This window comes from Amyelois transitella, chromosome 7 (assembly GCF_032362555.1).
Source record: "Amyelois transitella isolate CPQ chromosome 7, ilAmyTran1.1, whole genome shotgun sequence".
NCBI classification, from domain to species: domain Eukaryota; kingdom Metazoa; phylum Arthropoda; class Insecta; order Lepidoptera; family Pyralidae; genus Amyelois; species Amyelois transitella.
In genome coordinates, this window is record NC_083510.1 from 6,576,833 (window position 1) to 6,589,466 (window position 12,634).

The 12,634-nt window shown below is 37.3% G+C and overlaps 2 protein-coding genes across 2 annotated transcripts; both read left to right on the forward strand.

Annotated features, from left to right (window-relative positions):
• The first annotated feature begins 27 nt into the window (after window positions 1-27).
• LOC106132904 (adenylate kinase 7) lies at window positions 28-7,249 on the forward strand. The gene is made up of 16 exons (XM_013332479.2): window positions 28-325; window positions 551-706; window positions 797-951; window positions 1,090-1,217; window positions 1,836-1,988; window positions 2,779-2,860; window positions 2,953-3,039; window positions 3,331-3,489; window positions 3,708-3,827; window positions 4,746-4,930; window positions 5,206-5,297; window positions 5,404-5,517; window positions 5,682-5,963; window positions 6,068-6,195; window positions 6,450-6,608; window positions 6,860-7,249. The coding sequence occupies exons 1-16, from the start codon at window positions 79-81 to the stop codon at window positions 7,067-7,069; spliced, it is 2,457 nt and encodes an 818-aa protein (XP_013187933.1). The 5' UTR covers window positions 28-78; the 3' UTR covers window positions 7,070-7,249.
• A 749-nt stretch (window positions 7,250-7,998) lies between these two features.
• On the forward strand, window positions 7,999-12,631 carry LOC106131543 (sodium channel protein Nach). The gene is made up of 10 exons (XM_060944970.1): window positions 7,999-8,428; window positions 8,572-8,674; window positions 8,758-8,932; window positions 9,167-9,312; window positions 9,724-9,829; window positions 10,076-10,352; window positions 10,506-10,644; window positions 11,682-11,788; window positions 11,986-12,169; window positions 12,390-12,631. Exons 1-10 carry the CDS (start codon window positions 8,335-8,337, stop codon window positions 12,499-12,501), a joined length of 1,443 nt encoding a protein of 480 aa, XP_060800953.1. The 5' UTR covers window positions 7,999-8,334; the 3' UTR covers window positions 12,502-12,631.
• Window positions 12,632-12,634: the final 3 nt, after the last annotated feature.

A 12,634-nucleotide genomic window follows, 5' to 3' on the forward strand; every position in this document is an offset into this window, starting at 1 on the left:
AAATAGGATATTACCGTTATACGAAAAGAAACCAATTTATTGTAAAAAGAATATAGAATTTTTTAAAGATTAAAAGTCATGAGTAAAATTAAAACAGTAGACTCTGATAAGTCTTCCGCATTTTCAGAGAATTTTTTCTCGTTCAAGCGTTACTTTCTTAATAACTTGGATTCATATCATGGAGAATATATTCTCAATGAGGTGATCAAGATAGTTGCACAAAAGACAATCGCGGACGCTTCCAAACATACATCTGTGACCGTGCTTGCTGAAGATGCAGAACCAGCTGCGCCGTTACCTCCGGAACAACCATATGAAATATTTGGTAATTTTTGTTAGAATATACCTACACATAACGAAGAAATACCGTAAGTTCATTTAGGTCTATCCGAAGTTTCCCAAAAGTAGGTCTAACGCTTATGATTGTATTAAGTAATGGAATCTCATTAACTTTTATTATATCAAGCCTTAAGGCTATTGGAAGAGGATCCAATATGTGACCTTGGTTTATGGAAAAACATCGTAGAGATTAATTTTATTCGACCTTCAGGAACCGTTAGTAACCCCAAGACTAAAAGTATAGATAACGTCACCAGAATAGTATCCAAAGAAGAATGTCTGCCTCACATGCTGACTTGTGGAACTGTGGTCCTGGACATAGGGCTCGATATCGACGAGCTAAAACTTACCATGGATTATTTAACTCGTTAGTAATAAAAGCTTTTTGGTATCTTTATAACATATAGCGAGTTTAACAATTTTATTCTATACTTACACATACTTGACAATGTTACAGTTCTAAAAGAATTGTTTGAGAAACAAGCACCTGCGTCAACGGTGGGGCCGACTTCAGATATGGATGACGCTGCTGGCGACACGATGACCAAAAAGCGGTTCTTGATATTAATTTCTACGGTTATGACATGGGGATTTACCAAGCCTTTGGATCCGGTGCGTCACACTCTTAGTAATTTGATTATTGTTTTTACCTTATTAAATAGATTGAAGTAGGTACCTAAGTACTCAATTTTAGAAATTGCGAGCAACAAAGCTTCAAAAAAGTTTTTTATTTAATGGTATTATTCACAGGATACCCCGGAGATGCCATTTATTGAAACAGATTTTAGAAAACGAAAACCCCATTCAAATTATAAAATGCATTACGATATAGAAAATGAAGTTATATTGTTAGCTAGAAAGAATAAATCTCAAATAGGGTAAGAATTCAACATTGTTATTTCAGAAACTTATTCATTAACTGCTATTTAAAATATATTTTACACAGTTAGAACCTTAAGAAATTTCCATATTTATCCTTAGTAGGTATCTCTCGTTTCGTTTCGACATTTGTTAAGCTGAATGACTATCGGGACTTATCTTTTGGAGTGTGTTCTGAGAGTTTTATCTTGATTTACGACTATTTAGATTCCGAATGTAGAATAAGTGAACCAAAACATTAAATACCTAACAAGAGGTATTTGCAATCAACACGTGCTTAAAATCTGTTTTCGACTAAGTTTTTTAATTCTCGTCTGAACTGAAACTGGTTGAAAGAGCCCTGAATCCAGTATTTTCCTGCCTAAAATAAGATCAACGGGCCGTAGATTTCTACCGTGTTTTTGCCAATATTTCATTTATTCTTCTGCCATTTGTCGATGACTCTGCTTGTATTTGTAATAAAGAAAAAATTCACCTTCCAACACCGAAAATAATCAGGCAATATATAAGCCTGTAAATTCTGTAAATTACCGGTATCATTATAATGTTTAGGAGAAATATTTATTGTATAAGTAGGTACTTACAAAAAATAAAAACTACATTGAACAACTCAACAGGGCTTTAGTAGTGTGTCCTGGTGTCACCTATGGCGGCCGTGAGGATGTTCTGTTCTACTGGTTCCAGAAGGCTTGGGAATGCGAACGGCTCTTGCCAATACTCGGCCGCGGTGGAAATGTCGTGCCACTGATAAATGTCGTCGATTTAGCACAGTTAGTACCTTATATGGGTTTTATTATTCTTTCTGAATATTTGTATTCTGAGTTTTATATTAGAGTAATAATGATACTTAATAAAAACATTTATTTATCTCCACAAAACAAATGTCTTAATACTAAGGTACAAAGATTGGAGTACCGTAATCGACAGTAATCGTCTTATAATAATTTTGACTAGCCATAAATAAGGAAATTTGCCTGCCTGTCCGGCTGTCTGTTAAGCTTTTACGGATAAACGGCTGCTCTGATTTAGAAAATTTTGTATGAATGCATATTATGAATGCTACGCTTTCGTTCGTACTTCTTACGTGCATAATTCTGCTTCTGGACCACCTGGACCGACCAGATAGGAAGACTATACTTATACAAATTTGGTTGTTTTATTGGATTTAAAAAAAGGGTAGTAGCTGCAACATAGCTTTTTGTTTCTGCATTAAATTAATATCAATAAGAAGTTAATTTTAATTCACAGCACAGAACTACAAAACTTGATTGCGCAAAATGTTTACGGCTTCTCAAACGATCCCACCTTAATAAGGTCACGGCCAGGCGACTTGCTTTCACTTGAGCTGAGCTCTTAGTATTATGGAGCCCTCTCGCACTTCTTACATGAATGAAAATATAAACAGTCTTTTTCTCTTGTACGTTTGTTGAAATGTGACCATCTTATGATGGTAGACAAATTTTTAATATAATATACTAATAACATTGTCTCCCAATTTATACTTACGATATTAAATTTTTACCAGGTTGTACGATACTAAATTTTATATTAAAATTTCAGAATTATATACAATTTACTTATAGATTTTCCGAAAAAGCTTTACATTTTGGCTGTCGAACAAAACATCACTAAACAAAAGGAGGTGATAACACGTTACCTTAATTACTTAAAAGTAACCCAAGTTACGTTATCTATGTAGAGTTTACTTCTAATGGGCAAACCTTGCTGTTATAGATAATAAAACCGCTAGGGCGCATTGTCGGGACAGGGATGTTTAAATGTATACCGAAGGAAGATGCTTTCTTGATACCCGAAATTGACGTAAGTGAATATTCATTTTACCATAGAAATTGGAATATTAGGTACATGACGATATAATTGCACTCCAGCTTCCTCTTCAGAGAGATGAGGATGTAACTGGGACTAACGCCAGGAGATTTGCAATGCCATATTGTCGCATTCAGTTTTTTGCGTAGTTGTAAAGCTGTTGAATACGATGCAAACGTTATACTGAAGGTGGTGTTTATCACCAGCTGTGGCATAAAATTTATCTGTACTTACTTCTTCTATGGTCTTATTCTTCCGAATGCTATGTGTCCTCTTGATTTACAGCAAAGAATTTATGATCTAATGACTCTCAATTTAAATATGGAGCCAACATTCATTGTGGAGACAATGGGCTTGCAGTGGGTATCGGAGGCCACCTTCGCGGAAAACGTTCCGGCACTTATCAAACAATTTAAGAAAGAAAGAGGACTTAAACCTTTCAAAGTAATATCTTTATTTTTTCGAAATCCGGTGACTAAGCCGGAAGTTATGTATGCGAAGTCAGGTTATTTTAGTAGTTTTTTGTAGTTAGTTTGATATGACGTACCCTTTTCCGGTCTAGTCCGGAAACGAATTTGTATGGGTTCTAAATGTAGATCACACAAAAAAAAATATGCACTATCTGGACTCTTGTTAATAGAGTTATGGTTTTAATTTTACAGGTCGTAATTTATGGACCTCCGATTGTAGGAAAAACTACATTGTCAAAATTAATTTGTGAGGCTTACGGGTTGGTGTACATTTCTCCAGAGACTGTTGCCCAAGATATTTTAGAAGATTTGGTGCGTATATATTGTAATATTAATTAAAATACATGTAATTTTATTCTTTACTTTATGACCATCATTTTTTTTTTCAAAATGACATCAATCTATTCTTCTCTCACTTTACTTCTTCAGGTCTTATAAAAAAGTATTTATATCATCACTCACATATATGAAAAAACCGTGGTTAATTCTGGTATCGTTTAAATGTATCATATCGCTCCACTTCTATTGTAATGAGATTACGTCAGAACATGGGAACTGGTCTATGAAATCGATATGCGATATTGTGCAGTGTACCTATTGTGTTTACATTGTTTTTCATCTGTATTTTTATCGTGACCTAGGTACATGGTACATACTGTATTATAGGTACAGCTACGACATGGAAAGTGTTGTATATAGGTATTTATATGAATAATGCAGCTTAATAGATTTTGTTTTTGTTAATGCCGTTTTCGTATTAAGTTTTGCCTCTCTTTTCTATATTTTGTTCCCTCTCTTTCTTTTGTTTTTGTGTATTATGTGCCCATAGCAATATCAACCTTATTGTTCTCAAATGAATGTTCACCGTATCTCTATGTATTCGTATTCCTATTATTTTACTTCGATTATTTTACTCTCTAAGTTATTCCCTCTTCTCTTCCTCCTGCTGTTAATCCAGGTCACATCATCACCTCTAGAGATGAGGTTCGCCTCTAACATTATTTTCAATTGGGTAGGTCAGGTATTATATGAAGCGGATCCCGTCTGATTTCTCCACCTTTGCAACGGTCCCAAACCCATGTTAAATCGTGGTAAATTCTGCACTAGAATGAGCCTATTCCCTTAGTTACCTTTAACGACATTCATGGGAAAGAGATGATTTGGTCCTATTCTAAAACGCCGGAAACCACATGGCACGCGCTAAGTAATCTCATTATATTCAAACTCAAGACATGGCGCGTCGCTCACTGGGACGTGGGTGAGATGTCGGCTCTAGCAATGCCCACTGGAGAAGAAGAGGAACCTGCGACCGCAGACGATGACGCCGGGGAAGAGGAAGCAGTGCAAGAAGCGGCGCGCACTGCACTAGCCGTTTTGCAATCTGGGAGGGCCTTTAGCGACGAAGAAATTATGGGGTGAAGACGGATTTTTCTTTATTTGTTTCCATTTGTTGCACCGTTTGTTAGCTTTTTGTGGTGCGACGACCTTAATCAGGTTGTTGGAATATGCAAGATTCATGCGCTCCCAACCGGTCATGGAGGAAATCTTAGGGGAACGTCTTTGTCCAGCAGTGCGGATCAGACGATTATGATAAGCTAAGAGCACAGAATCATCAATTGCTTAGAGTTAAATTTTCTTATTGGAGTCTTCCACATAATTCACTTATTCATGTCTCGATTCCTTTTGTTAGATATTTGCGACAGAGGCTCCTAAGTCGCGAAGCTATGAACAGGGGTTGGGTACTTGATGGCTTTCCCACTTCGTTGACGCAGTGCGCTGCTTGTAAGTATATATTTTAGTACAATTCTTTGTGAGTTTACTTATCTTGAATTTCTGTGAAATCTTAATCAAAATAAGTCCCTCCCTTATTTGTAACCTCGTTCGTCAGTGTTTGAAAAGGGTGATGAGCAAGATTCCGATACTGGAGAAGAACACGAAGAAGAAGAAGGGTTTGATGAAGATACAGATTTATATAGTAACGTTTTGAAGAAAATGTTGCCTGGTATGTCTAAAATTTTATTATTTTAATGTTTTCCTACTTTGACCTCTATTTTCAATTACTACTTTCCTAATTTACTTATATTTAGTGAGCATCAGATCAACTATGTAAGAACTCCAATTGCAGCCTCTGATAAGGTTTCAATCACGACACGACATATTTTTCAGATATTGTGGTCTCACTAGAAGCTACTGATGACTTCATTTGCGAGAAAGCAATGCGGCAGCCGGAAGGCGATGCTAGATTGGATGAAGAAACAGTCCTCAGGCGTTTGAGCGAATTCAGAGCAGGAGATGCTCGAGACATCACCCCACTTAATTTCTTTGACGAGTTAGACATACACCCTCTTGTAGTGCCAGTGAAAGAACATACAGATTATTGTATGAAAAATACATATGCCGCTGTGGCTTTGCGCATGGGAAGGCCTTGTCGCTATGGAAAACTTATGGGTTAGTTATTCAAAAAAATTGTTTAGATAGAATGTGATATACAACGAAAGAAAAACAAAATACAATACAACAGGTAGTGATTTAATATGATCGATTTGTTAAAGCGCTCATTGAAGCTGCAGAGAAGAAAGAAAAGTTGGAACTTGAAACACTTCGTGCGAAAGAAGCAAAAGTGCTAAAAGAGTTAGAAAAGAAACTCAAAGAAGAGCGTGAAGACAAAATGGAATATTGGGTAAGCGTTTTACAACACGATACCTTTTAAACGTTTAGCCAGACCAAGTACACATAAAGTTTTTAGGCTGAAAAGTTGGTAGCGGAGTGATCAAGGTTTGCTTTTAAGTTAACCTCTAAGATTGGTAATTTAATTGGCCGGCCGATTGTCTTAGTTGCACTTGATATAATGGTGATGCATTCTAGCTATTTCGCAAATAGTTTCGCGCTTTCAAACCTGTGGGCAGAACAGTAACACATTTTGCAAAATTACAGTCTGAGCTTTACGCCGTGATGCGTGAAGAAGAGGAAGCCGCGTTAGCAGCGGCTGGAGAGCCCATGCGAAACTATCTGGTCCACAACATCTTCCCAACTCTCACTGCAGGACTTTTGGAAGTCGCTAAGCTGCGACCTGCCGACCCTATAGACTTTCTTGTACGTACTGATGAACTCAATAATAATAAAAGTTTCAAGGTTATCATATCTGTAGGTAGGTATATTAACTATTGACTTATGTAATAGATGAACGGTCTCAGTAACTAAATAGATCGGCCTTAGGTAATTCATGCGGAACAATCTGGTTCACTGCTCTCAATCTTCACATTAAGATTCTGAGTGGCGCCGAGATTTTTTTATATCTTAGGTAGCATTGAATAAGACATTAAACAGCCACATGTATCTTACAGGCGGAGTATTTATTCAAGCTAAATCCTAGTGGGAAAATGCTTGAACCGGGGTACAATTTACAAGCAGAAAAAATTTTGGGCAAGATTAAAATTTTAGACGATGCACTAAAAGACCTTGACATCAAAATAGACCCTCTACTCCCTCCAGAAGCAGATACAGAAGTGGCAGGTCCCTCTAAACGTAATATTAGAAGTATGAGTGCCCTGTAAAGAAATATTTTAGCTTTTATTGAAGTTTTGCCCAAACAAGTATTAAAATACCTTTGAGCTGATGGCTACAGTATAGTTTTATATCACCAATGATGGAATGAATTGGGTTGATTGGTTCGTATTTATTTCAATTGATTACCGCGAAAGGGATTAATTATTTTGACCCTGAGTAAAAATATATGCAGATAAATTGTCTTTTACTGTGCATTAACTCATCCATGGCTCAACTCGCATGAAAAGTCTATCCATCCGTCCCTATTCCATCTCCGTAGTACATATTCTACGTATGCATAATTTCATGCAGATCAGTTCAGTGGTTTACAAACAAACTGTCCTTCGCATTTATAATATTAATATGGATCCTCTTATAATATAAAACTTCTTTAATATTTTGAAAAAGCCTTGTCTACATTTTAGTTTTGAGTTTATATAGCTATAACATTAGATCAGAAGTTTGTAAAACTGGGGATGCCAAAAATAAAATAAGTAAGTATGTAGAATGCCCGATTGGCGCTTAAATTTCCCATGTTCAATTAATAGATAATATTTGGAAGGGCAAGGCTAAGAAGGGGTTAACTACATTCTGGTGAAAGGTCGGGGCAAGAGTTCCCTAAATAATGAATGTGGACGAATCACAAAAAGTAAATAGAAAAATATATCTGCCTACCCCTCCGGGAAAGAGTCATGGTCATATGTATGCATAAATACATTGATACTCGTAGGTAGTTTTTTATTATCCATGACATACTCACAGGGGAAATTAGGATAATAGTTATATCAGTGAATCAACAATAACATTGGAAACAGTTTAATATATTGCTGCACGCGATGGTGGTCGATAATATTGATGCTATCTGCGGTGGTTTGGTCCACACGCGCGTGTTTAACTCGGGAATCGAAAGTCACAACACAACAAGTAGCATCTACAAACATGCGTGTTTTGTTAGTAAGAAAAATGTGAAATAATGAAAGTGCATCCTTCCATACAAGGACCCGGTACTCGTCTGAGAAATGACAGTCAACCGGGTAAAAGCGAATTCGATGGTTGCTCTTTATTGGCGGCAAGTCTTCGCCATCAGACAACAGAGTTCTTCAATAATTCAACTTTGCATGGTGTACGCTACATTGCGGAGAAAGAGAGGCCTTTTTGTGAAAAGTAAGCAAAGCATTGTTCTTATTTACCACAAAATGTTTGTATTGGTTTTATGTTTAAGTATCTTTTTAAATCATTTTACAAAACTGATGCTTGATTAATTTGCAGGTTTATGTGGTTTAGCTTCACAGCAGTAGGAGCTGTAACCACATGCATCATCATTGTCAGCCTTTGGGAGAAATTTCAAACCAATCCAACCATCACAGGTAGATAAACTATGAGTCGAATTCTGACTTCCTAAACGTATGTGATTGATAGTTATTTGCGCGTGACATACATCAGTCCCGATGAGAATGAGGTCATGTCATTTCTTGGATAAGGCATCATTAACATTTGAGTCTTCTTTCAGGTTTGGATACAGATTTTCACAACTGGGACGTGCCGTTTCCAGCAGTTACAATATGTGATTTGAGTCCTGTTGACGACGAATTACTTCAGGAATATATTACGAAGTAAGAGTTGGAGAATTCGAGAATTTCTATTGTCGTGATATGTAAAGACATTACAAATTGAATAAAATTATTTTTTATTTTAGCACTTGGGGCGAAGATCCTCCGGAAGGCGCTGCAAACATGTTGCGATGGCTGGCGACGCTGAGTTACCATAGCGTGGGCGAGGTGACGGAATACTTCGGTGATGATGCCCTGGTGGGCAAGACGGACGCTGAAGCCCCTACGCCGGCGATCAACCCGAAAGACGCAGTATTTAGTGTAAGTGGTTTTGTAAGAAATAAGATATTTGTGTGTCTGTAGGTAGATAAGGAACATGTTCATAAGTTTCTCGCTAGTTTCTTTTTCAAGCTTAGATCATTTGTAAAAGTTCTTGTTCTAAATCGACCACTAAGCATTATTCTCATATTAGATCATGTTTTAGTTGAGCAATATTTTTTCAAAGCGCAATAGGGTGCACCGGAAGTGAAAAATTATGTAAACTTTTACTTGTAGATCGTCCGTCGATGCGAAACCCTATTCTACGATTGCGAATGGAAAGGTGACTCGGAGGAGTGTTGCGATTTACTTGTACCGGTGTTTACAGAAATGGGATTTTGCTACGCTTTCAATTCACGCCATGCTGAAAAAACCTGGCCATGGTAAATACTGTCGTTATTATTAGATATAACAAAATTTTTTGTAATTAACTTTTTATATTTTTTTTGCCGATTATATTTTATGAAGAGATATTTAGGTAATAAAAGATAAATAAAAGATAGGAAGGTAGGTCCCGGCATGTTAGTTGAACCAAAACAGTGGAAGCTGCGCAGAAGATTTTGAACAATTGCTAATCCCGGAAGAGTCGAATTCTCGGGTCAACTTATATGAGGTCAACTTATTGGGTGCTGTTCCTAACTCGATGCCTTTAAGAATTTTATTGCGACTAAAATTTTACTCAGTTAAAGCTTTTGATATTTAACAGAATCATTTATTTCCATGAAGAAATCAAACCTTTTTATATTTTTTACTTGAAGGAGAGCAGTTTATTAACGTTAAATGATTTGTTTTAGGCAAACCCAACTTTTTTCGGAGCAGTTCACCGAAGCGTTCATCCATGAAACAGATGCGAAATGGTCTTTCTTGTTCAACTCTTATCGTAATGACACTAACATAGATGTAAGGGCATTCATTTTATTTATATTTTACTATCTTAATATTACTGAAATATATACTCATGGCTACGATATTCAGCGATTTAACCAAAGACTTTCTGATCAAAAAATACCTAAATTGTGTGGAAAGTCGAATTTGTCAGTCCCTATTTAATTATAAATTTATAAGTATTAGCAAATTTTTGTACGTTTTCCTATAATGTAAATGGAAATTGTAAAATCGTTACATAACGAAGACTACTTCTTCAAGATATACATTCACTCGACGGAAGAAATGGCAGGGTTGGAGCAAAGCGCGCAGCACACTTGGGACCGTCGCGTGGAAAAGGTGTCATTCTCTGTGAAACATACGTACACTACAGAAGACGCCCGCCAACTTTCCATAAGCCAGCGAAGGTGTATCTTCGCTGATGAACAGAGTTTGGAAACCTCGAGCATTTACACATATTCTGCCTGCATGAGACAGTGCAGAATGCAGAGGAGTCGCTCTTATTGCAAGTGTGTGCCGCACTTTTATCCGTCTATTAGTGAGTATATTCTTCTGCGTTACTTTAGTATAAGTTAAATGCAAGTTTTTAGATGAAAGGCTGGAGTAAGTATTTTTTTGTTTCTCATATGTCAAAGATACGAAGTGCAACAATCAGAACTTCTTCATGATAACGTAACTCGACACATTTCAGAGGGCTACAGACAGTGCACTATAAAAGAGCTGAAGTGCATAGCGGAGCATTTGGCCGCCATCACTGACGTCACGCGATGCCCCTGCGAACTCGGCTGTTCCCACACTGTATACGAAGTCGAGAAACTCACTGAGATAGAGTGAGTTTAATTTCAAGTTATTGATTGTCAGTTTATCTTTGTATCTTCCCTACACATAATGTTAAAGATAGGATCTGTGATCGACGTAGTAACGCATTACCTACCACATACCTACTAGAAATTAACTAGGTATTTTTTGTAGGTAGGTTTTGTTATAACATCTCACCAAGCCGTTCCTTATCGCCTCCATGCTAAGCATGGGTTCGCGAAGGCAACTGCATCTTGCCAGATGTTTGGAGTGATCTATCACAAAAGACCTGAATATCTACACACCAAACTTAAATTCATTGTAGCCCGTTCAGTGAGATCTTGTCGAGGCCCTCTGTCAATGTATCATCAAAAATCTGCTGCCTTCAGGGGTAGTTACCGTTGTCAGGCGACGAAGTGTTGGATTGGAATAACATTCCTCCTCCAATAAGAGAACAATCATCGATATCATTATTTAAAATCAAATTTCGTAAATCTTCTTGAAATGCAAATCAGTACTAAATCAGTATCGTACTAATAATAAAACAGTAAAAAAAATTGTCTATCACTACGTAAAAAAGATCGAAAATCTGGAACACCTGATGCAGAACCATTATAGACCAGCTAAATCATCCGAATTATGGAATAAACGTCCTGACAAAAGTTGTTCAACCTGATGAGCATTCTGTTTTGGCGAAATAAAAATGGAAGATCTGGATCATGTGATGTAGAAGCTAAAGGGACCAGCTACTCTGTTATATGTACCGAAATTTTTCCAATAACACGCAAACGGAGTTGCGGGCGTCAACTAGTTATAAATAATACAACTTGTCGTCGGCAAGGGCCACTGTTTTTTAAATGTTCCTCCATTTCTTGATCTCATCTCTTCACTATTATAATAAGATTATACATGTATTTATCATGTTATATCTCGCGTATCTATGCCCAATTATATCCAAGTATTCTGTATAACGCCTATACCTTTTATTTTAACAACCGTTTTGTACGTTAGTTGCATTGTGATCCACGAAATCCGTTCTTTTATTTGATTTGATTATAAAACCTTTCAGTTCAATGAAGACGGCAGGCACGACCACTTCGCTGGAGACAGAATTCGTTTCGTGGCCCATGGTGCGTTACAAACGAGAAGTGTTGTTCGGCTGGGTCGACTTATTGGGTAACAGTTTACAGTTATATCGTCATTTTGTTTTTAAATGAATGATCGAGTAGAATGATTTCTACTTGTCTAAGTAATTCAATTGTTTACAAGGCAATGTTATCAAATATATATCTATCAAAAGATAGGTATGTCAAAATTGCTTCATGTCGAAGTGTTGTTATAATAATATACTGTAAAGAAAATTTAATTTTTAGTATCATTCGGCGGCATAGCTGGCCTCTTCCTCGGCTTCTCGTTACTATCAGGCGTGGAGCTGATCTACTACTTCACGCTGCGGGCGTGGTGCGCCGTGGCGCGCGATGCGGACACCTTGCGCCGCGAGACCGAGGAGAGATTAGCGAAGCCGAAACCGCCTCACGATCTCAGCCTGGTGCCATGGTATCTGAACAGAATATATTTAGTATAGTTATGTTACATAAGTGGCCTCTTCCTATTAGTTTGATTGCGGACGTGGAGCGTGTTTTACACATTCGTTGGTTTAACTAGCTAGCTAGCTAGTGCGATCGTACCTAGATAAAACTTGGCACAAAGTAACAGATGACTTTAACTTTTAGAAATTCTTACGGTAGGTTATAATTGCTATATGTATGATTTCCAGGTGGAGACAGCCTCCAGCTCCGCGGACGCCTCGGCCACTGATGGTGCGTCCGAAAGACGTCCAGCCGCCGCAGTACTCGCCACCGCCGGGCTACACGTCCTATCTGCCATAACTTTCTACACAACTACTTACAGCTATCTTACTGCTTTTAGTATTGTCCTTTGTTTTATTAAAAATACTTTTAAAGTAAATGTATTTTAATTTTAGTTGTTTTAGGGGACGGGGGAATAAAAAAAGAAATACGG

Coding starts and splice junctions, on each gene's coding strand:
- LOC106132904 (XM_013332479.2), top strand. CDS start 79: ATGAGTAAAATTAAAACAGTAGACTCTGATAAGTCTTCCGCATTTTCA. Junction 2,861..2,952: donor ACATCACTAAACAAAAGGAG/GTGATAACACGT, acceptor TTGCTGTTATAG/ATAATAAAACCGCTAGGGCG. Junction 4,931..5,205: donor AGCGACGAAGAAATTATGGG/GTGAAGACGGAT, acceptor TCCTTTTGTTAG/ATATTTGCGACAGAGGCTCC.
- LOC106131543 (XM_060944970.1), top strand. CDS start 8,335: ATGTGGTTTAGCTTCACAGCAGTAGGAGCTGTAACCACATGCATCATC. Junction 8,429..8,571: donor AACCAATCCAACCATCACAG/GTAGATAAACTA, acceptor GTCTTCTTTCAG/GTTTGGATACAGATTTTCAC. Junction 10,353..10,505: donor GCACTTTTATCCGTCTATTA/GTGAGTATATTC, acceptor GACACATTTCAG/AGGGCTACAGACAGTGCACT.